The sequence below is a fragment of the Dryobates pubescens genome, chromosome 1 (genome assembly GCF_014839835.1).
Source record: "Dryobates pubescens isolate bDryPub1 chromosome 1, bDryPub1.pri, whole genome shotgun sequence".
NCBI classification, from domain to species: domain Eukaryota; kingdom Metazoa; phylum Chordata; class Aves; order Piciformes; family Picidae; genus Dryobates; species Dryobates pubescens.
Genome location: NC_071612.1, coordinates 51,168,649 through 51,193,486, shown reverse-complemented (window position 1 = coordinate 51,193,486; position 24,838 = coordinate 51,168,649). Strand labels below are relative to the sequence as shown.

The 24,838-nt window shown below is 37.7% G+C and overlaps 1 protein-coding gene across 1 annotated transcript; it reads left to right on the top strand.

Annotated features, from left to right (window-relative positions):
• Positions 1-4,559: 4,559 nt before the first annotated feature.
• Positions 4,560-23,438, top strand: NAF1 (nuclear assembly factor 1 ribonucleoprotein). Its single transcript, XM_054175946.1, has 8 exons — positions 4,560-4,999; positions 6,106-6,244; positions 10,074-10,167; positions 12,001-12,083; positions 13,006-13,166; positions 16,002-16,053; positions 20,191-20,293; positions 22,514-23,438. The coding sequence occupies exons 1-8, from the start codon at positions 4,560-4,562 to the stop codon at positions 22,948-22,950; spliced, it is 1,509 nt and encodes a 502-aa protein (XP_054031921.1). The 3' UTR covers positions 22,951-23,438.
• The last annotated feature ends 1,400 nt before the right edge of the window (positions 23,439-24,838 follow it).

Below are 24,838 nucleotides of genomic sequence, written 5' to 3'. Positions count from 1 at the left end.
ATATGACCAGCAATAGTAATACAGAAAAATCTGATTTCCTCTCTCTCCCACTGCTTCTGACTATGAATATCTTAACATTACCCCAATAGTTCAGCTGATGAGTGAAATAGAAAAAGGCTCTGAGATAAGAGCAGTAGTTTCAAAATTCTTGGAATTTATGCCCCGTTTCAAACTGGACTAAGAAACAAAATAAATGAATAATGGTATTGGAAAATCATGGTCATTAGCACCAGTTACAGTGAAGATCCAACCTACCCTATGAGCATCCAAGCACTGTTGGACAAAGTCTTGACTACAAACTGGCATCTTAATATGCGTGTCTCACCAAGGCTTGTCTAATATAGGAGAAATGCTAGTAATTTAATAGTTTTTTATTCCTGACCTTCTTTGGTAGGTCAGTCTCTTGCTATTCTATTTCTACTCTATGGCTAGCATTGATATGTAGTTCAGGGCTACTTCTAACAGAAAAAAAAAAAAAAGAAAAAAAAAAGAAAAAAAGGCATTCTGAAGGGAATTTTTGATTCAACAAATTGATATAATGTTCACAGAAAAGTTTTAAGTGATTTATTAAATTTGCTGGAGTAATTATTCTCAGATGTTAGAGTGACAATTCAGCATTCTAACATTGCTGGTCATTTTAGAAGACACATTCTTCTTGTATACTTTTTTTCTTTTCAGGTCAAAATGAAAGCAGTTTGGGGGACTATAAGTGAAATTTTCTTTCCTTCATGAGTTTAAAAAGTGAAGCATTGTAAGGAGCAATGTGAAGTGCAATCCTTTTGCTCTGGGTCACTTGGAGCAAATCTCTGCAAAATTAGAAGCATGGCAAAAACACTCAGGGATGTGACTTTTTGCTATCACTATGCTGGTAGAAAGCCTCACTGTAATTGTAGTTTTAAGTGTTTAAAATGCTTTTTCCAGTAGCATTATTCCAGTACTCATTGAATCCATATATTCTCTTTCTTCTTTTAATTTAGAGGAGGAGAGGTGCAGACCTGAGCTGATGAGCTGACCAGCTATAAAACTGCACCCACATCATATGATGGAGTAGTAAATGGTGTTCTGACTAGTGTTAAAGAAAAGGCTAAACCAACACTAATGGAACTCCTTTCACACTTCTTGGCCCAAACTGGGAGAGTGTCATCACAAGAAGAAATGATCTTCTGAAGGCTTTCTCTGACCCTACCACTAGATACTAAATATGAAGAAAAAGAGCATTTTTGTTAACCTATTCAATACCATAACTCTGAATGTGTAAATAGATTTATGAGAACTTTTATTATCTCATGGTACCTGAAGAATGCATTTAGAGTTGTGGGGAGTAAGGTGTTGCTACAAACTGTCCACAGCCTCAGTTAGTAATGCTACAGTTGGGTGAAAGATAAGTTGCAGGGTAATAAGCAAGGAATGAGGATGTGACAGTTGAAACCATGAGGACATTGTAACAATCTACCTTCAGATTCTATTTTTGGCACCTTTATAACAGTATTTCCAGGGAGTTCCTTTTCTTGCAAATCATTTTGTATTAAAAATAATTCTTAACCAACACAGAATTTCAAAGAACATCTAAACTGCTGATTATACTGATGAAACACTGACAATGGTTACATACAAAATACTGTCAAATTATCTAAATTTGAAATTTAAGATCTAAACTTGAAATGTAAGATCTAAAATTGAAGTTTAAGATCTAAAATTGAAATTTAAGAAAAAGGGCTTTCAGAAGTATTTAGTATGTTTCTTCTGTTAATTAAAGTGTACAGTTCTCATATTACCTATAAACTCTGATATTACTGTTTATGGTCTCTACAATATGAAAGTGTAAAATGTATAAAGGATAAAAATCATAATAATATTTATTTTAATAATTCAAATATGCTAGGAGACATAAAAAGCGGCATCTTGAAATCTCCAAGCAATTTTCCACCTTCAAGTTCAGGAGACATATCAGGATCAAACTCTGTTTTTCAGCAGAGACCTCAACTGCATCCAAAGAAATTCAGTTAAACATCGTAATAATAGTTTGAATGGTGTCATTTTTTGCATTAAAAGTATGATGGGAACAATTATACATGCCTGTCTTAGCAGCAGGATTAGAAAAAAAAATAATGGAGAAAACAACACCTCCAGAGAGCTTCATCAAAGAAACTGCAGGCAGAAACTAGGCCTGCAAATGCTTTTATCCCTGCCTTGACAGTTGATGTTGGATTCTAGTCCCAGCAGTGACATTTCTTCACTGCTCAGACCTTGAAAGCAAGCAGTAGAACTACAGTGATTCAAGTGTTCATCTGTGAAATTACTTTTCTTAGAGCATTTTTGTGCCTTTGCTACTGCTTTGCAGGTTACTTTAAAATGCCCTGACTGAATGGATCATGATGTTTGCTCTGTATCATGCCTTTTACCTTCCTCTGAGAGCAGTGCTGTCTCACCTTAAAGGCTAAGCTGCAGTGTTCAGATGAAATAAAGTATCTTCTTGTTTGAAAGATGCTGCCAGTTCTGCACAAACACAGGGGAAACTGTCAAAACACAAGCTAGGTGCCAGAGTACAGCTACAAAACACTTACTAAAATCCTTTAAAAAGCAGGAAAACATGACTCATGAGACAGCTGAAGAATTTTTACTTACATAAGTGCAAGGCAGAGGCTTGAATATGCTTTTGCATTTATAAGAGGTTTGTATTTAGCAAATAAAATTATTTCTCATTTCCTCATCATTCAATTAATTCAATTCTACACTATGACATCAATTATGTAACCTTTTGTTAGGAAAGAATTTGACTGATATAATGGCTTTGTCTGCTTTGAGGGAATTATTCCTCCCCAGTCACACTGAAAAGATCTATATTATGGTCCATTTCAGGTACATCTCCAGTCTCAGCTTTAAAAAACAAATACATTAAAATCCCCACAAACTAATAAGAAACTCCTTGCCTAGTTTTAAAATGAAACAGGATTTTACATGATCTGTTTTTACAGGATTGGGTTTTAGTAGGATTCTGTCTCCACTTACCCTTTAACAGAGTATACATGTAATTTCTGTTACTTCATTAGGAATGAAAATGTATTTGCCAGGTAGATTCAATATAAAGCATTTTCATGACTGTTCATTATTTAACCTCCATGCAACTGACATCTAATTGTTGTTGATATTTAATTACATTAGAATAGAATAAACTAGGTTGGAAGAGACCTTCGATATCATCACATCCAACCCCACCAACACCACCTAATCAACTAAACCATGCAACCAAGCACCCCATCAAGTCTCCTCCTAAACACCTCCAATGATGGTGACTCTACCACCTCCCCGGGCAGCCCATTCCAATGGGCAATCACTCCTTCTGTGTAGAATTTCTTCCCAACCTTCAGCCTAAACCTCCCCTGGTGCAGCTTGAGACTGTGTCCTCTGGTGCTGGTGCTGGTTGCCTGGGAGAAGAGACCAGCCCCCACCTGTCTACAACATCCTCTCAGGCAGTTGTAGAGAGCAATAAGGTCTCCCCTGAGCCTCCTCTTCTCCAGGCTACGCAACCCCAGCTCCCTCAGTCTCTCCTCATAGGGCTTGTGCTCCAAACCCTTCTCTGGACATGTTCCAGCAAGTCAACATCCTTCCTAAACTGAGAGGCCCAGAACTGAACACAATACTCAAGGATTTCTTTTGTTAATGAGCTTGTAGTCTAGGGTAGTAATGTTCAAACCATGTGCCCAAAGTACCCTCATTTCAGGATTTTCATGTTGTCATTGGAGAGAAGATGATTCCTAACATAGGTGTTCTGAGTAACTGCACAATGAGAAAGTTTACTTCTGTTCTTCATATACAGAGCCTACACAGGCTCATAATTTAAGATAATGCAAAAAATACCAAATGCCCACAGTGTACCTATTCTGCTTGATCAATACATAATTTTAGATAAATGTTAAAAAAAACTCCAACCAACCAACCAAAACCCACAAAACCAAAACAAAACCAAAAAATCCCCAAACCACAACAAAACCCCAAACCCTGAGGAAGTACATTATATACACGTTTGCATATGTTTGATTTTCTACTAATTAAATTCTGCTAGTTGTATCTGCTGTGTCATGTGGAAGGGTGGAACTACCAGAGAAAGACATCTCCCGCGTGTTAGATGCTCCCTGCAGTCTATACGGGATACTGGTGAAGCAATCTTGTGATATTTTTTTCAAGATAGTCTAGAGATGAATGATGACAAAATTTATTATTGCTACCTCCCATCAGTTTTTAATACAATTAATTATTTTAACGAAAGGCATAGACGAATCAAACACCAGAACCATCTGCCTCCGCCTCCTCCTGCGCACCCCAGCCCGCGGCAAGCCGCGGCACCCCGCCCTTTGTCCCGCCCCCACCGCTTCTCGCACCGCCCCTTGATACGTCACCGGCTGACGCCCCTCGCACGGCGCGCTTCCCGTCCCGCGCATGCGCTTTGCCCATCACTTGGCCTAGGCTACCCCACTTCATGGGGGCGTGGGCCCTAGGGGCAGCCGGAAGTAGCTTCTGGATGGGGGCGGGGTCGCGGTCTCACGTGGCATGCGGCTGGCATGGAGGCGCAGGTGGAGGTGGTAGCGCAGCTAGAGAGCCTGGCGTTTGAGCCTCCCACCGCCGGAATGCCTTCGGGCGAGGAGCCGGCGGCGAGCGTGGAGGAGGCGCCGGACGAGAAGCCGGCGGCGAGCGTGGAGGAGGCGCCGGACGAGAAGCCGGCGGCGAGCGTGGAGGAGGCGCCGGGCGAGGTGGCGGCGGCGAGCACGGAGGTAGAGCTGGCGGCGGAGCCGGCGGCGAGCACGGAGGTTGAGCCGGCGGAGGAGCCGGCGGCGAGCACGGGGGTTGAGCCGGCGGAGGAGCCGCTGAACCCCCCGAGCCCCCGACAGGGCAGTGGGAAAGACCAGGCCACGGCGCCCTCAGCCGAAGGAGCGAACTGCTCGTCGTTGCCAGCAGGTCACGCAGGCCCTCGTGCCGCCGTCTCCTCGTCGGACTCGGACAGGTGAGTTTAGCACCGGGACACGGCCGTGGGGCGAGACGGGTGCGTCCCTTTTCCTGTCGCTCTTTGCCATTCAGAGGCCTCTCGGGGTAGAAGTTGTGCTAGCGAGGCGTCCGGGTCTTCCTCTTTCTCCCGTCCGAGGGTTTCAGTTACTGTAGCTTTCTCTTTCTTATTAAAGATGACGTTTTCATTTATGTTTCAATGGAAATTTTATTGTTGATAAGCTTACAAAACAGAAACTGTAAAGTTACAGAGCTTAATGAAAACATGGTGGTGGCCTGTGGAGAGTCATGGCTGGTTGGGCCATGGTAACCATTTGGATGTCTTGTTTGCCATGGTCTTCACAGAGTGTCTCGACATCACTTGTGACAAGGCACTTGAAGTGTTATTACTGAAAAAAACTTACGGTAGGATTCAAGGTCATGAGTCTGCACATCTTCAACTATATCTGCTACTTGCATCTATACCTTGGCGTTCAGTGTAGTTGGTGAAAGATAACTTTGGTTATGCGTGGACTGCATGCTTTGTTAGTTTCTGCGATTTTTGTCCTTTTGGGCCGTTGCAGTAAGATTGGGTATGTATTCTTTTTAACTGGTGGCGTTTGAAATAAAACCTAAGGATTCCTAGCTATGTGTTTTAACAGTTACTGTGTTAATGTTTGACTTTGGAAATTGTTCCAGTCAGTTTTCCTAGAACAGCATGAAGTGATGGAGAATGAAATTCCTGACCTATGACATAGCTTCACCTGTAGTCATTTTTCTTTTAAAATCTTTTAAAATCAAATGAATATTAAAGATGAAAATTGTGTAGCTTTAACTTACTTAGCTGGCTATGTGTAACTCAAATTTCTATTTTGCCATCTTATTCTCTCCCTTCACTAGTTGCTCTCTGGTAGTCAGATTGATTTTTGTCTTTCTGCTGTGTTGATTTTGTTCCAAGAAGTCCGTTTTTGGCCTTTTCTTCAGGAAAGGTTGCTTCTCATGTGTATAAAAATGTGTAAATTTAAGAAAAATACCTGGTAACCAAAGGTATTTGAGCAATGTATATCTCAGGCGCTCTTTTTATCTGCAATGTAGTCATCTACATCCTAACTCCTGTGTTTAATTCAGTGATACAGATTCAGATACATCATCAACTACATCTTTCTCTTCATCGTCGTCTTCAGCAATATCTGACGAAGACGATTGTCCAAATGGGAAGGATAACAGATCATACTGTGTTAAAACAAAGGATGAGTTGCCTGTTGATGTAAGTACAGTGTCCTATCTTTCAAATGGTTGGGGTTTTTTTTGAGTAGCTTGACCTAAAATATTTTACCTTAATATATTCTTAGGTCATTGCAGTATTGCAGTGATTCTGTTTTTCCTCTACTTGAGGTGTAGTACATCTAATAACCTAGAATCTGATATTTTCCAGTATATTAAGACCACTCTGAGCAGAGGTTCGTACCTCTTTCAGTGCTTATATTTGACTAAATCACAGTGATAAGTAATAAAAACAAATTTATGGATAAAGTTATCAATGTTTTAGTGCATTTTTTTGTTATTTGTGTATTGCATGCTTTCATCATCCTTTCTCTGTGTGAGAAGGTCTCATATGTCTAACAGATATATTTCAAATATATCATTTGATTTAACATTTGGGTAAAAATTTCAAATGTCATATGAGGTTTAGGTTGCATTGCCTCTAAGCAAAACTACTAGAGCGGTCATAGAGTGGTATTTGCTTTATTCTGCAATTTTCATTACAGCACTGTTTTATGTGTTGCAGAGTGGTACCCTAATTTGCATCAAGATCTTGATTTTGGTTCTCATAAATTGCCTAAGTATTGCTACCATTAGTCATCATTATCTCAAAATTGAGAGATATAAAAGAATGAATTCTAGTAATAATCTGTCAACAGTTGATTAGCTATGCATCATGAATTACAAATGAGGATAATGTAACACTGATGTCAATTTACACAAATAGTATGTTTGTATGTTCGGTACGGAATGCTTTCTGGGATGAGAAACAAGTGTAGCGATGGGTTCAAGAAGTTAAGCAGAGGGGGGAAAAAAAACTCTGAAGAGCAGATACATTTAGAGTAGAATAAACCAGGTTGGAAGAGACCTTCAAGATCATCGCGTCCAACCCATCATCCAACACTGTCTAATCAACTAAACCATGTATGTGAGGGTTGTTAAAAGATTTAAGGCAAAAACTTGAGCATTTCCAATACAGCAATTCAAATTGGAACTAGAGCTTCCATGATTTGCGGTTTCCCACAGGAGGGATTCGATAGCACCTTAGCCAGTTACTCAAGGCTTGCTACTTTGTCCAGTATCTTTCCAGTGTCTGTAACTATAATTCAAGGGGTTTCTTCCTGGTTCACAGGCTGTGGCTGTTTCCACTCTCAGAGGGGGCTAAGGTGGCTTCTCTCCTCCCGTGTGCTCTGGCACAGGGCTCTCAGAGCTTTGATCAGCTTACAGTGTGCAGTGGCTGACTTCTCTTGGGCACGGAGGCTGCGGAGGGGTCTTGGGTTTCCTCTTGGTTCTCAGACTGATTCTTACCATGACTTGGCAGTTCTTTGCTCTCTAGCAAGCAGTGTCTGTGCTGCAGGGCTCTTGGAGTGTTGGTTACTTTGGGCTGCAGCAGTGCAGCTCTTCTGGGATTTGCCCCCCTCTGCTTGGCAAGATCTCTTCTGCTTGCCGGTGGGGCTTGGCTCTTGCTTCATTCCAGGTACGAGGCCCACATGTAGTTTGTCTGATAGGACAGGGTCTTCAGCTGCAACTTTGGCAGCATTCAGCTCTTGTTGCTTTCTTGGTAAGAACAAGGCAAATTGCCTGCCATCTTGGATGTTTTAAATACTGTCCAAAGACAGTTCATGTCCATTGGTAACAGAGAAACCTGATAGCTTAACCTGTAGAATGGGACACGTCCAAACATGGCCAGGGGCATGCATAGTTCACAAGCATGTTACAAGGTTAGTTACACATGCTACACATTAACCTGGACCATCTGGAACCCAGGAAAGGTCCACATTTGCAAACTTGCAGGTGCTTAGCCTGTTGTCCAGGTTAGGGCACGTTTTGTGGCTTGTCTCTTCGGGACGCTGGTATACAATATGCATCCTGACGTGCAACAATGAGAGATGGGAGTATGTTGTAATTCCTAAACTTTTGTTTGGGAGACACTTGGAGCAAAGCAAAGCTTTTTGGATATTATTTATGCCTGAAATTAATTGAAGATTGAGAAATACACAATGTTGTGTTCTGAAGGAGTAAAGCATCCCAGCAATTCCTGTTTCTATGGCTGTTGTTTTGAAGTATGATTATAAGTGCTTCTGTAACAACATTTAATTAATTTTTTTACAACACTGGACTTTTGAACAATTTTTTTTGCACAAAGAGATGTGCTTATCAGGTTTATCTCAATTATTTAAATATCATTTGTGTTAGCTTGAAAAGACTTTGTTGAACTGCTTTTTTTTGTCATACTAGCTTGGTACCTGCAAGTCTTTAGAAAACATTGCCTTCCATTAAAGTACTGGCCTGATTTATTATTTAAGCAAAGCTATAGCTTTTTGTCGGTGATAGTTAATGTTAGCAAAACACAAAGTTCTAGCAACTGCATTTACTGTTGTGTTTTTTTTAATCTGTTTTACAGTAATAGTTATGTAAAAATATTACTGATTATCTTGCATAAATTTAAGTGAATACTATTTGAAAATTAAAATTTATCTGTTAGAAATGAAGCGTGATGATTATTTCCTCACCCCAAAATCACCAATAATAGCTACCATACTAAAGCAGGGGTCAAAGATAAAATGAAAATAAAAGTTTAAAAAGTATTTAACAGGAATATGTGCTTAGGCAGAAAATCTTTCATGTATTAGTGGAATCAAAAATATAAACCTCCAGTTTACCAGTGTGAGATTTATGATCAAAATTTTAGTTTCCTTCATTCTGGTCTTTGGCCTTTGAATTGCTCTGGCATCCATGACTTGGTTAAGTCTCAGAAGTAAAGCTGGCTTAATGTTGAAAAATTTACTGTCCTGTAGATTATAGTTTCTGTCTGAATTAACATCTTGACTTGAATGCTGTGTTACATGATAAGGGAAAGTCTTGGCCCCTACTGTTTCAGTTGGTCTAGAAGGTTTTCCTAAGCCAAGTTCTTAAGAGTGAAGATGATCAAGGATAGTTTTGGTAAGACAGAATAAGATTCTTCTATTGGAGAGGGATTTTGTTTCTGGTGATGGACTTTAAAATTGCCATTCGGTGCTGAGATTTGTACTTTTACCTTCAAATTTAGACCATGTTGAATTTTTGAGATAACTCGTACTCTAGTGGCCCTTACCTTGTATTCCATATAGTTCATATTGAATTCACATCAGTGTAGTATATACATAAAAATCTTAGTTTGAGTAAATTGGATGATAATTTAATTGTTAATCAGCCTTTGATATTACATTTGAGGAAAAAGTTTAATTTGGATGTTGTTAGTGCAGTACTGATTTGTGTATCTGAAGTCTGGCTTTCTTAATGCAACTGGTAGCTAAATTCTCTTTACATATTCTTGGTGGTCTAGGTCATGGCATAAAGGGACAGACACCATCCTGTCAAATCAGATGCTTTACATGTGATGTAGTTCATGTTATTTTATCTCTTTGTGTACATTTTTCTTCTGTCATGTATTTAATGTGGCTACAAGTTTTCTGATCTTTGTTGATAGGTTATCGGTTATCCAGTTACTGTGTTGTACATCAAACTCGATTTAAGTTGAAAGTTAAAAAAATGAGCAGAATGTCTTATCAGTCCTTGATTTTCTCCACATTGGCTTCTACTTAATTGCAATGGAAATAAGTAGAGTAGTCTCAATATAAAAGATGTCTTCAAAAGTGACGTTCCCATAAGAGGACTTAATTTAGAATTATGCTGAAAAAACCCAAATCACAGTAATTTTTCTTAATTACTATTTTTATTAAATCTTCAGAATGCTAGGAGGTTTTTCTGATTGTCAGATTTATGCAATGAAGAAGTTACGAATGTCATAGCATGATGACACGGTATTCTTAATCTTGACATGGTGTTTTTAGGATCTGCCTCCTGTTGAAGACTTGTCAATAATTCTGCCTGATAATGTTGAACTGAAGCCCTTTGGGACAGTTTCCAGCATCATTGAACAGCTAGGTAGGCAAGACGTGCTTGCTTTATTTTTAATTAAAATAATTTCTTTACAGCTCTGCATTAATTGTGTACCTAACAGTCCCCTCAAAGTGTTAGTACTGCATCATCCTCTTTCAGGAGGTAGCAAGCTGCTGAATGAGACACTTGACTGCCAAATGACATTTGTGTGGAATTCCTGTTTGGTTGACTTACATCTTATAAAGATTAGGGTACTATGACTGTTACGCATGTGCTTGTTTCACTTTCATGTAATAATTTTAAAAACCCCTTTTTTACCATGTAGTATGATCTTTATATATTCTGGGAACAATAAGATTGAACATCTGCAGTATTTTAAGGAAGTATTCCAGTTGTCCATGCTCTATTTTAATACTTTCAGAAGATACAAGAGATGTATAACTGAAAGCACAGATGCAGTACAATGTAGTCTCAAGCACTTGCTTGTTTATGAATGAAGACAGGAAAAAGACTTGTTTGTTTAGCAGTACAAATTCTTCCTATTTATTTGTGTCAGCAGCTACAGGACAGCATCACTAACATGATTTATAGGTGCTGCAGGGTAAACTTAATGGAATTGAGACGTAGAGTGAATCTAAGTCAAAATGCAGGCAATAAGTATCTTATGTAGCTGAGTCCTCAGTTTTTGATGTATGAAATCAAAGTTTTGCTGAAGCTGATAGTAAAACGTCATAGTATGTTTGTATTTAATTTTATTTCAAGTGTTCCATTTGGCTTGAACTGTTCAAATCTGAAGCTAAAGCACTTACACTGAGTAAGGTACCAAAAGAATTAAAGCACAAGTAGCCTTTGCTATTATATTCTCTTTCATTGTAAATGACTCCAGGTTACAGAAGCTGTATTTTTGTTGGTAGTATTGCTGTGGAGTTAGAATTTAATGTCAATTCATGTACAGAAAGCTGATTTTTACACGTGGAATGTAATAATGTAGTTGTCCTTTAGTTCTGCCTAGTCCTTCCCTGCTTAATAGTTGTAATGTGGACTTCAAGAAGGCTGTTTGCAGCTAAAAATATATTTTGAAAATAAGTTGAAAATTAAACAATTGAATCAGTTTGCTATTATTTTTATTTTTGATCTAATATATAAATGTTTAACCAAAGCTGTTCTTTAAGACTTCAACCTTGAAAACTCTCCTTAGGAATTTCCACTGCTCCATGGTGATTATAACCTTTTCACATCCTGTCAGTTTACCAATAGGTGAATTGTTCAGTCTGCATCCTGCTTTATGTAGCTGAAATATACGAAGTGTTGAATTTAGATTGGTTGGTGAAAACTAGAAACACACTAATAACTATATATTAATATAATAATCCCCAATATATCTGTTACTTTTCTGCTTTTACAACTCTGCTTTATGACTTCTTCTGATTCTTATGAATTATTAGGGGAAGCAATGATGAAAATCATCTCCATTCCTTTTTTGAGGAGAATTTGAAATACTAAGAAGGCAGAATTGTGACCATCTTCACTCAAAAAACTAGGTTATTGTTGCCGGGTACTTAAGAAACATCATGGATAAATGCAACAGATACCTCACACATACTTATCTGAGAGTTCTCTTTTCTACCTATTACCTGTCTCCTTTCTTTCTCCACCCAACAATAATAATTCTGGAAACAAATACAAGTCTTACCGCTTGCATATCACTGGAGAAGAGGTGTGCAATTGTCGGTGGTGCTCAAGAATTTTCAGGTGAAGCTCTATGAACAAGTAGACAGGTGTGGTTTGTTAAGTTTCTCTGCAATTAAATACATGTTTCCCTTGCAACACAGTTCTAATTGTTGTTTGGGGTGGATTGTTTTTTTTTTTTCATTTTAGTAATAATTGAGTCACTGAATGGCCTACCTCCAGTAAATGAAGACAGCATAATTTTTAAGAGAGATCGACAAGCAGCAGGAAAGGTGTGTATGAAGCATAAGCCTCTGTTTTTATAATACAAAATTCAAAGTATTCTTTTATGTTCCAACAACTAATCTTGAAGTCTACCGAAAGAAAGTTAATATTTCCTTGATAAGTAGTATTCCTTTGTGCTTTTGATGCTTTGCTATATTCATTTATTTTTAATTTATAGAATACCCAACCTGAAATTCATTGCATCCTTACAGAGCTGCAATGTGTGATGAATTTCCTTTTTTTTTTTTCCTTTTGAGACTGCTTTTAGATGCATGATGTCTTGGATAACAGGCTATGCTCTTATTGCCAGGAGTGGGGGAAATGACTGGAGAAATTAGAGCACAGTTTCAGAAACAACAGGGAATGTTTCTGTATATAAATTCTGCTACTCCAGTTTCATGCTTTATGCAAATATAATGAAGTTTGTTGAGAGGGGTGTTGCATTGAATTCTGTATGTTTTCTGAGGAAGGAAAGTCATCATCTACATGATGCTATACTGCTGTAATATTTTAAATGCTAGATGTGGGTGATTTAAAAACCCCAAACCTCAGCTTGAAGTGGCAGATGGTCTGTACGACGTATCAGAATTCTCTGCCCTCCACAGAATTGAGGGACAGATAGGGAAAGTGATGTAAAGGCATGTTGTGATAATGAACTTTGAGGAGTAAATGTCAGGGGATTATTCCAGTTGAAAGAGATTTGAAAGCACATTAGAGAAAGAAGAATATAGAATTCTAACTCAAAGTGTAGCTGGGGAAATACTGTAAAACAGAATGCAGTAATAAAACTGAAGTATGAAAATAACTTTGAATGTTCAAAACATATCATCAAATAAATACAAAGCATCTTATTAAAGCTTTATGGTTGTGTGCAAAGAAATTAGCTGTCTACTCTTGGTGGTTTATCTAAACATTTTCATTTTGTTTCAGATATTTGAGATATTTGGTCCTGTTTTACATCCCTTTTATGTGTTAAGATTTAACAGTTCTGAACACATCAAAGCAAAAGGTATTAATGTGCAAGATGGGATGTATTTTGCTCCATCAGTGGAGGACTTCACCCAGTATATATTTGCAGAGAAGCTAAAACAGTGAGTCTGATTATTTGTTTTTTCCTTAATCCTGATTATATATATATATTTATTCATACACATATATATTCATTTATACACACACATACGTATTTTAATATATATGAAACTACTGGATTAAAGTCTAGCCTTGAGTGAGGAACAGTTGGACTAAGCATGATGCTAAAACTTTCTTCCTGTGTATTTTCGACAGTGTTGTAATAAAAAGGTCATACTGTTTTGTCTTTCAGAACAGTACAGAGTAGTGGTAAACTGCAAGCTTTATAATTACTAAAGTTAAGTAGCTCTTTATTGAATTTAGTATATTAAGCTTACTTTCCTTTAATGTTGCTGTGTTACCTAAACAATCATTACCAGAAAATATTTCATTGATGCCTCCCTCTTGCACACCTTCTCACACACATACAGTGGTTCTGCAAGCTGAAACTTTCAAGATTTTGGTGTTCCTCAGGTTCTTGTTTAGTTTCACAACTTTAAGTTGTTTGAATTCTGGACAACTTTGTGTTTATTTTTACTGTTTTTGTTTCATGTTGCAAGGCCAGAACTTATATTTAATTATCAATAAATCTATTATTGGAAAACAGCAATTCTATATGAACATTGCCTGCTGTAAATTTGGAAGAGGGGAGGGATTTTAGTGACAATGTAACATGATGTACATAAACTTGTTTGTGTATCGCAGTTCTGCCTAGGAAGGTAGCGTGCGTTAACAAAATTCGTTGCCTTTCAAAGGAAGTGTACTTTAAGATACAGAATAAGAAACAAAGCTTAATAAACAACTGCTAAACATTCATGTTCAAATTATTGGCAAATGATTGGCTAAAGTAACTGTAGGTTAAAAAAATACTTTGGCGTACAAGTGACTTAATCTCTGCTTATTAGGATTAATTCTCATCTCACTTGCACTTTTATTCTGACTACAGCAAAATATATTTGTCTGCATTAATTGTTACTCTGCAGTATTCATGCCAAGTATTATTTTCCTTCAGTCATACATGTGTGACCAGGCCTGCAGGAGTCCTTGTTTTCTTTTTTCTTTGCTATTTCTGTGGAAGGAACAAGCAATTTTTTTTATTTTATTTTTTTTTTCCTTCCAGTGAAGGCCAAAATAGATTACTTTCTTGCTCTGCTGCTTGTTTGTTTTTCTGTAGCATTATAATGCCAGCTGGTCTTTGATTTGTGCCATGAGACGTGGTTGCTTAGCACAGTAACTGCAAAGACTTTAATCATCTGCTTGCTACACCAAAAACTGTGTGCTGTGCTCAGCATCTCAGACTTGAGGCTTATGTTGAAGGGTGTTTTTTTTTCACATGCTTTGCAAGTAGTTTTGCAAACTCTTTGTCTGTTGGTAGTACTTTACTGCCATATATGGTACAGTATTGAAACCAGCACAGCTGAACATTGATACTTACCCTGCATTAAAATGAGCAGTGTGAACACCTGTGTAATCTGACACAAACCATAAGTTCTGACTAATGTCAATTAAGATTCATTTCACTGAAATAGTATTTTGAGTTTCATCAGTAAAATTTCTTAAGCTTTTGCGAGGCAATACTATTGGTTGTGCCATTCCATAAAGTAGATGTCACTGAAAAAAGATAAAGAATTTTGATTTCTGACCTCTGCTGTGATGTTTTTGTAAAGAATTGAAGATAGTAGAAACAGCTGAGCTTCAGTCAGTGCTTTGAAGGAAGGGTTTTGGAACTTTGTGGATTGCAGGTTTGATGACCAACCATTTCTATTTTTTGCTTTTTGCTATTTTTACTATGTGCAGACTAGCTTGTGAAGTATTACTGGCTTAAAGATTTAGAACTGCTGTTTGCAACTGTGATGGTACTTTGAAGAGAAATGTTTCTTTCAGATGTTAATCCTGATTGAAGTTTTTTTTTTTTTCTTAAATCTGCAATGTAATCTGCTTGCATTGTACAAAGTTGCAGTGCTGTGAATAAGCAAAATTTTATAGCAAAATAAATGAAAGTAGTATAAAACTTCTCGAATGCAGAGAATAATTGTTGCTAAAAATAGATTTGTTTTGTATTGCCTGAAACATAAAGTAATTCTAAAGAAGCTCATGTATTTTCATGGTGCCTCTGAGTCACCTTTTGTTAGACTTCCCGATCTTACAGTATTTGAGTTCAGAAATCAGAGTTGCTATATTGTTCTTTGCAGAATATTATAAAATGCCTCACAGCATGAAAAGTATTTTATATTTTACTGGAATGTGGAAGGCTGCCTTGGGAAAGTGAGATAAGCTGCCTGAAGAACTGATAAGGCTTAAATTCTAATCAGTAGTACTGCATATTGCTTACTGACTACAGGTGTTGGAGTTTCTTTCTGACAGGTGTGTATTGCCCCAAAATAACATGAGGGAGAGAAACAAAGATGTTGGTTCATAATAACAGTAGTAGTGTTACTTTTCATCTTTGCATAGGTAGAAAGCTTTCTACAATAGAGAAATTTAGGTTCGAAAGGATGTTGAAAGAATATTTATCAAAGCTTAGTAGTAGCTTTGTGAAATGTGCAATTGTTAAAGTAGGCAGGTTTTTCAAGTGACATATGTAGTGAAGTCCTAAGTTGACCTGCATTACTACTGACTTAGAAACAACATTTAAAAAAAAAAAAAAAGCCTCCTAAAAGGGGCAGTTCCTAGTGTAGGATATCTGATGCCTCGAAGTAAGTGCTACCCTATTTGCTACAGTGTAGTTTTTGAAAATGATTTCTAATCTGGAATACGTTGCTACTACATGACTTAGATGAGATGTTTAATAGACTGCTCACACTGTCATCCTTCATCTGATTGGCTAATATGTCTCCTTTATTTTTTTTTTTTCCTAGGGAAAAAGGTTCAGATGCATCTTGGAAGAATGATGAAGAGCCTCCACCTGAAGTAACTAAATATTTTATTGGTTTATTGCTTTTGATTAAGATGTGTGTGGAAAAATTTCTGTGCAGTTACTAGTCAGGAGGCTTGGTTTTGTTGTTTTTTTTTAATACAGGCAAGAGTTGGATGTACACCTCTTTTTGTCGAGAGGAAGGCCATGTTTTTCTTGGAGAGGGTCTCACAGTGTAGAGAGTACCAGCTGTCTTTTCCGCTTGGTTTTGGAATTGGGAAAGTGTGTATCCATCTTCAGTTCCTCTAGTCCTTCAAGAATGTAATATATATAAAGATTTTTTCCAATGAGATCCAGGCTTCCTGTCCAGTGTTCCTAACTATGACTATTATCTTCAATAAGAATTGCAGGGCTGGTAGTTTTATTGGGGTGTTTTAATATGAGATCTGTTTTCTAGCTGAATACTTGAGTCACTTTTCCTTGCAGTTTCTACTTCAAGCATGTCTTATCCATAGTAGCTGAAATTCCTAGAAGGCTTGTGTTTAGCACAGCATTCTAAAGAGATCTCTGTATCTTCTTGTCTTGAATCTTTCAAAAATCTACATAGTTCTGTGCTAAGTAGATTGTGCTTCTTACTCTAGAGAAAGTGGCTTTGTGGGTGGTTTGTTTTTGTTTTTCTTTCAGTATTATAACAAATTTTTTGGACAGAATAGACATTTCAGTCAGAAGGTGCCTATAATGATAATTTAGTCCAACTGCCTGATCAGTTCAGGGCTATCCATAAGCCAAAGGCTATTGCCCAAATGCCTCTTAAACATTGACAGACTTCAGGCATCAACCATCTGTCCAGGAAGCCTGTTCCAGTGTTTGACAGCCCACTTGGTAAGGAAATGTTTCCTGCTACCTGGGTTAATCCTTCCCTGGCACAGCTTTGAGCAGTTTCCACATGTCCTATTACTGGATACTGGGTAGATGTTCTCATCCACCTTCCTCTGCCTGTCAGCTCCTCAGGAAGCTGTAGAGGGCTATGAGGTTGCACCTCAGCTACCTTCTCTCTAAACTAGATGAGTCTGAAGTCCTTAGCTCCTCCTCATAGGACGTTTCCTTCCAGCTCTTTCACCAGCTTTGTTGCTCTCCTTTGGACGGATTCAAGAACCCTCAGATCCTCCTTAAAGTGTGGGACTCAGACCTGCAATGCAGTATTCCAGATGAGGCCATACCAGTGCTGAACACAGCAGGATAAACACCTCTGTTGACCAGCTGTTTATGCTGTGTTTGCACTCTAGGATGCAGCTTGCCCTCTTGGCTGCCAGGGCACACTGCTTCCTCCTGTTGAGCCTGCCATTGACCATCATCCTTGGATTGCTTTCTGCTGGTCTGCTTTCTAGCCATTCCTTTCCCATTTAGTCTTGTCCTCAGCATTACTCTGTTTTAGGTGCAGCATTCATCATTGTGACTTATTAAATTTAATCCCATTATTCACTCCCCAATACTCCAACCTGTCTGGATCATTCTGAAAGCCCTCTTGTTCCTTAAGAGAGTCCTATTTTGGTATCATCAGCAAACTTGCTAATTCGTTCAACTCTTGTGCTTAGGTTGTTGATAGATGTATTGAAGAGAACTGGCCCTAGAACTGAATTCTGAGGAGCACTCCTGGTGACCAATAACAAACCAGATGCAGCCCCAGCCCTTCAGCAGAGCCAGTTTTTCACCCAGTGCACCATCCTCATAGCTGGATAACTTGTCCCTCAGCAGCCTCCTGGACAGTGTCACTTTTAGCATTCACAGTCCTTATTCCATGCCAGTTGTTCTGGCTTGAAGGAGAGATGATGTGGCTTGGGCATTTCTACACTTCAGCATAGGTCCTGTAATGATCTATCAGTGTGTTAACCCAGAATGTTGCTTTTTGCACTATGGTGAGCATGATGCATTTTGGAATACCTTTTTTTATTCCCACAAATACAACTGAGCTGAGCAGTGTTAACTTCCCTCAAAGAGTGCATCTGTCTCAATTCTGACTGTAAATTGCCTTCCTTTCTTGGGAAGACATCATCTGACAGAGAATCATCATCTGCGATTTAGAAGTGCTGCATAGAATTGGACTGTACGTATGTGATGGTGATCAACGGAGCGTTGAAAGCCTGTGTATACTTAGAAACTTTTGACCAGTCTTACTTTCATTGAATTATTTTCCTAGTCATGATGATGCAAAATGTGCTTCCTGGATAATGGTGATCTTTTTTCTTTTTTCTTTTTTTTTTTTTTTTAGTCCTATTTTTGAAGTTGTTCAGTAGAGAAGTTTGAAAATAAGTAATTTGAATTTATAGGAACCTAAGTAACTTCAAAATGTCTCTAAACATAGTAAAGCAGTCAAATCTTCTGCAAATGCAGGTAGATTTGTTGCTTTTTGGGAAGTTGACAGTTTAATTTTTTTTTCCTCAATGTTAATTATGATACTGTTACATTTGCTTTAAAATCTGAAAGTATAGATGTAACTTCAAGTTTACTGTACTTTGCTGTAGGAAGGAAGCTTAAACAAAATCTGTGATGGCAAAGATGGGCTTTTTATGATGGTTTTATGGTTTCCATGACTGTTCTGACTTAGAACTGTGTGCTCTGTTTTGGAGAAAATACCACATTGAACATCTTGTAGTTCTTAATTAGAATAATCTTAGATAGAACTAGCAGTTAGAGTTTACACTAAGATATCAAACCTGTGGCAGCTGATGAGCTGATAGAAAGTAGCTTTTGCTGTGATAAGGACATAGATTAAACTTTGTGCTGCTGATGCTTGAAATTGTCTCTTACAGCCACACTCTATTTTATAGCCCTCAGCTGGCAGCTGGTTTGATAAGTAACCTGGCCAGCTCCTGTTATGAACTATGTAATTGCTGGATATTTTGTGATACTGTGAAACTTTATTTTTGCACCAATGTTAAATTAATCCATGTTAGACCTTTCATGCTTGCTACTTTAAGGTATGAGGTAAGTGTTCATTTTCTGACAATCTTGTAATGAGCCCAGCTTTACCGTACAGTGCCTCTCAGCCTTATCTTTGGGCTTGTGGGATGACAGTGTGATCTCTATGTGACAAGATTGCCAGGAGCAGATCAGCAGTTTCTCTGTGAGGTGGCTTTTATGGAATGTTACATGGAAATCAGCTAGCAGTGGAAGGTACCTGCTGTTTATTTCTGCTGTACTGGAGGATGGTGTATTGAAGTCCTTACAAGAAGATGGGGCTAATGAAAGATATACTTCGTGGCGTATATCATACTGGTTTATTCTTTGTGGCTTTTTTGAGTAAAAATGTAATCCTTACTGTAGAACAGGAAATAGTTATATTCAGAATTAACTTTCACATAGCTTTTTAAACACCTCTTTAGTGCATTGTTTTTGAGATGCATGCTATAAAGAGACAGTAAACCCCTTCCTTTCAGAACTGCATAGGGTAATCCTTTAAGATATATAAGCAGGCTGTTTTCCAGGGAACTCATGCTGACAGATTGCTTTATTGTCACTAATAACTCTTCCTCATTCTAAATGTCAGCTAGGATTTGAAAGGTAGCAAGACTTTGTGTTTCAGGAACAAAATGTTGCAGTGACATCAAATCAGTTGTAGATGACAAGATTTTTCTGATGTGGAGAATTCCTGTCAAATAATTGCTGTTGCAAGTTTAACAGAAACAGTGATATGAATTATGGTACTGAAAATTCCTATTTGGTAACAATTTTAGACTAGAGATATTTTTTTTCATGTAGTAACTTTGAATTAAGTATTGGTTGCCAAATTAATTTTAACTTGTTTTTGAAACCCGTATTTTAATTCACCTGGTCTGCAGCTTGTTCTTCAAAAGCTTTTTCTTATATATAGACAGTTACCTCAAGATTCCCAATTTTTTTCTTACTAATGTCCAAGAAATTAAAAATGTATGTTTGATACTTCAATGTTACTGGGTTTTGGAAAATTAAAAGGTATAAATGCATATTCTGTAACTGTCTTATGAGGAATTTGTGGAACGTTTATTGTCTTGAAGCCAGCTGAACACATTCTCAGATGACTGCAGGATGGATTGTTTTTTAAATAATTTCTTTAAAATTGTCTAGAACTTGAGTTCTCTGCAACTTTTATATAGCTTTGGGTTTGTTTATTTATTTGTTTTGTGGCTTGTTGTTTGTTTTTTTTTTCTAACCAGGCTTTGGATTTCAGTGATGATGAAAAAGAAAGGGAGGCAAAACAGAAGAAGAAGCCTCAAAGTCAAGGAAGGAAGAAACCCAAGTGGGAAAGAAATGCATCAAGTGAGTAGATGCTATGGAAGAATGCTTTAATCGCTTAAATTGAATTAGAAATAATTATCTTAATGATTGAGCTTTTATATAGTTAATCAGTATTTATGTGCTTTTTGAAGTTATATATTTGTGATTTTGTGGCTGTGCTCCTTATTTTAAAAGAAAAATGAGGGGATGTGTCATTAAAATGTGAGAGGGAGGTGCTTTAAGAGGAGGACAGTTGACACTGTTTTAAGTCTCTGAATTTAGTGGCATTTTACACAGTGAGGATATAGAACAGATGGGACCTTTTGGAGTTTAGAGCTTGCTTATTGCAGGGATTATTGGGGCCCAGGTCCAATTCAAGCCTTTGAGTGCAGGGAGAAGATAGAGGAAGGCCATGTGCAATTTGTGGAAAGTAATTTTTTTGACAACTGGGGAGAAGACATAAGCCCTAGATGGAAAATTTTTTCCTCTACATGAAAAGGAAGCTCTTGTTCACCCATGGCATAAAAATTCATGTTTAAAATAACTGTTACTTGTGTAACCCACTGAGAACCTCTCTGTTTACCTACACTAGTCATCCCCCCATTGATTTTTCTTGGATTTACTGCTCTGAGTCTGCTCTCATTTTGTGAAGGTGCTCGATACCTAACCCTGCTGAACCTCTTTTCTTTTGATCTGGGAAGTCAGTAACTGTCCTGTTAACCTTTTTATTCTGTGCATGCTACATCTCTCCCAAGTACCTGTTAGACAAAGCTGCAATATTTCTTTGGCTTTTGCCCCAGGGTTTTGCTAGTTTTCCTTTAAAGGAAGGATCTGAATTATACTTTCCCTCCATTGGTAATGGTTATTTTTATCCTGATTTTTGCTTATCCAGCATAGGGCATGTTTTCCACTGTACACTTACTCTGCCAGCTTACTCCAGACCTACCTTTGCCTAGGGCTTGCTGAGGCTGTTAGTGAGCTATGTTCCATAGCCGAGAACTCAATGGGAAGAACTGTCTATGTGTCAAGGGAGCATGGGTATGATTTGCTGTGTATTTTTGTAAACAGTGTGGTATGAATTGACATTTTGTGTAATTCAGTTTGCATGTGGAATTCAACAACAAGGGTATCTGTCAAATTGAGGTGCAAACTTGGTCTCAGTTTTGCTTCATAAAACATTTCTTTCCCTGCCCCTCTCCCATAAAATTGAGTATATTAGAAATGGTTCATCATCACAGGCTTTGATAGAACAAATTCATTCACTCAAACACTTCTGCTTCAGTGCTGCTGTGAGGCCTGCATGCACTAAAGAATCTTAAGCCCTAAACCTCTCATGAACATTATTAGAATTTTGGTTTCAAACTACCTTACCAGACTTAGCTTTTGAAAAGGTGAAAATAATTCTCTGTAGTCTGTGTAATTCTATGTGGATCTGCTATGTCTCAGGTCCACATAGATTCTTAAAATTCAGTGATTTTTATGCAGTGTTACATCCCTAAATGCATTTTTGATTCTAGCCTTTAAATCTTTTAGAGATCATGTCTCAGTTTAAATTCCACAGTCTTTTGAATATCTCAGCAGATCTTTAGAATGTTCTTGATACTTCATTGCTCATAATTTGATAGCATTTTTCTCATAAATACATTTACAGTATTTATATAAAGTAGCAGTGCACTTGTTATGAACACTAAATACATGGCTACAGTGACCTGTACAGGAAAAAATGCATCTTAGAAAGATGAATGCTGAAAGATAATTTGCTGGAGGTAAAGGCTGCCTTCTTCTGATGAAGTGATTTAATTTTATTAATTTGACTTTGAATAATTTCATGTGTACTGTCTGTGCTGTAATACCAGTTTAGGTCTGAAAGCTGAATACCACTTTAGCATAATGGAGTGTTGGTTTATCTTCACTTTTAATATGTCTTCCTTTGAAATCTTGTTTTAAACCAAAGTGTCCAAAACACAATTTGGGTGTTTCTGTGATTCCTTAATACAAATGAAAATGCCTGAAGTGAAAGGAAGTAACATTTGGGGTTTTTGTGACTGAATTTTAACCCTCAGGATCATCCTTTTTGTATTACTGTAATAAATCAATGTGAGTTATTGGCACATAGACTTGCCAGCATTATTTAGTTGTTTGTATTATTTGTCAGTCTTGTTGATAATACTACATTTCAGATTTTCATGACTTAACTTGAAAGTTGTGAGGACTAAACTCCAAAATAATATTAAAACTGCGTGTCTGTGTTTTGTTTTTAAGGTGAGAATAATGGAATTAATCAATCAATGCCACAGCCTGCTTCAAGTTATTCAAGGGGATACTGTGGCAGAGGGTTCTTCAGGGATTCAGGTCCTCGTCAATCAGGCCCTCCAGGTTTTTTGAGACCGCAAGTAAGACCGCCACAGCAGTACCCTTCAGACAACAGATTGTATCGTGAATCTCCAGCATTTCCACAACATCAAACAGAAAATCCAGTGATGCATCAGTATCCCTTTCCTCCTCCAGTTTTTGGTTCTGTGAATAACATGCAGCAATTCCACCTTCCGCCTTCAAATTCAAATATGATGTGGACAGTTCCAAACACATACAACTCATACTCATTTTTACCTCATCCACCCCCCGCTCCACCTCCGCCTCCACCTCCTCCCTCCACCCCTTCTCCTAATAGTCACTCATTTCAGTTCAGGCCTTACTAAGTTTCTGTAAATGTGCATACAGAGCATTTCAGTTTAAAGGGAGGGAGAACAGCCTGCCAAGGCTGAATTCCCTTTTTTTTTTTTTTTGGAGATGCTTCATTTTTCCACAACGGTCGAACAAATGTGGAGTTTAATGCTTTATGGGACATCCATAGCAAACTTTTCTATATGTGTTTTCTGTTTCTAAAAAGAAAACTGTATGATGAAAATAACTGAATATTAAATAATGGTATATTTTTATAATGCCTACTAGTTTGGGATGATAAATACTTTTGCAGACTGTTATGTGGTGATGGAAATCTATTTTTGAATAAAATTCAGAGCTTATGTAACTACTGTCTAATAGTGGTAAGGATTTGTCTCATAGATGGTATTTAATATCTTCAGAGTGGTTGCATGCAGATTTTGAAATCTGCTTGCATGGAAGCTAAAAATCTGACACCTAAATTTGTTAGGTTTGCCCCTATTTATATAAGTCATAAACTCTTAACTCCTATATTTAACTGCTTTTATATTAAGTAAAAGCCTGCTGCTGAGCCGTCTGTTTTTTTAATAGTTGGAAAAACTAGATCAAAATTTGTTCAGAAGAGCTGAATTATTCGGTCAGTTTCAGTGTCCTACAATAGCTGTACAAGATCAACTTCCAGTTAGATGTTTTGCAATTAATTTAGGATGCAAGGCTACATAGTATGGGGAAAGAAAAAACTAGCATAATTTCCCTTAGTTTGTCTTTGGTTCCTAGTGCTGAAATGCCCATAGATAACTTCAGTACATAGCCAGCCTTTCTAGGAAGTTGTCAGACCTGTCAGGGAGACAGTGTGCCATTTCAGAACTCACTTGTTTTAAATTTTATCCAAAATGCAGGTAGTACTAGGTTGCTGTTTGATTACCTTTACAGTGAAAACAGTTTCCTGAAATTACAAAGCTTATCCACTTTCTCGAGAGTCAGTCCTACAATTGCGCTTCGTATTCTCTGTGGAAGTGCCTCTGACCGAGGTGAATGGAAGTCGTTACACTGCATGAAGTTTTAAAAAAAAAAAAAAAAAAAAAAAAAAAGGGGGGGTGGGGGGGAGTGTCAGAGACATAGGTTAATTTTTTTCCAGTGACAAATGCTGTGACAATTTTTGAATCATTAACCAACAATACAATAGAGTGGTTTGCAGTCTGTATTTCTGTTCACAAACTTAATTTAGCCCAATTGCTTTGTGTTGCTAGTGGTAGGTCACAGTAAACTCAATACAGCCTCATGACTGTGACTTAGTTTTGCTTTGTTAGAGCTTCCTTCACTGGGAGTTTTGTTTTCACTTGTTTTAGCTGTAACAGCAATTTGTTAACAGCCAGGTTGGCTATGATTGATGTAGTTTACATGGCTTTTTTTTTTTCCTTCTTCCCTGTGGATTACACATAGGTTTGTAGTTAGATAACAGTGGCAAATACTTTGTGCAGAATTTGCTATTGGTTTTAATAGAATAAGATATTATAGAGGAAGAGATACTTGTTATGATAACAGGAGCCTTAAATGACAGGGCAGGATGCAGCACAGAGAAGTACCTGAGATGAGGCGTCGCTTGGCACTGGAAGCCTGGACTGCAAACTACTCCCCAGTGGTCAGTTAAAGTACAATCTTGGCTCTAGACACAGCCTGTTCTGTGTATAATGGACAGAAAAATATGTAGCATGTGAAAAATGCCCTGTGTATGCTAAAATCAGATGCAACTGAATATGCAGCTGTATAAAGAAAAAAGCGTTACAAGTGTGTAATGAAGCATAAGTGATTCCAAATGGATTACAGATTAAGAAGGAAGGCATTGTTAACACCATACTCCAACTTAGGAGGCTGATGACTTGCCATGGTCCTCTGGCACAAGTGGATGACATCAACCTCAAG

Coding starts and splice junctions, on each gene's coding strand:
- NAF1 (XM_054175946.1), top strand. CDS start 4,560: ATGGAGGCGCAGGTGGAGGTGGTAGCGCAGCTAGAGAGCCTGGCGTTT. Junction 5,000..6,105: donor TCCTCGTCGGACTCGGACAG/GTGAGTTTAGCA, acceptor TGTTTAATTCAG/TGATACAGATTCAGATACAT. Junction 16,054..20,190: donor ATGAAGAGCCTCCACCTGAA/GTAACTAAATAT, acceptor TTTTCTAACCAG/GCTTTGGATTTCAGTGATGA.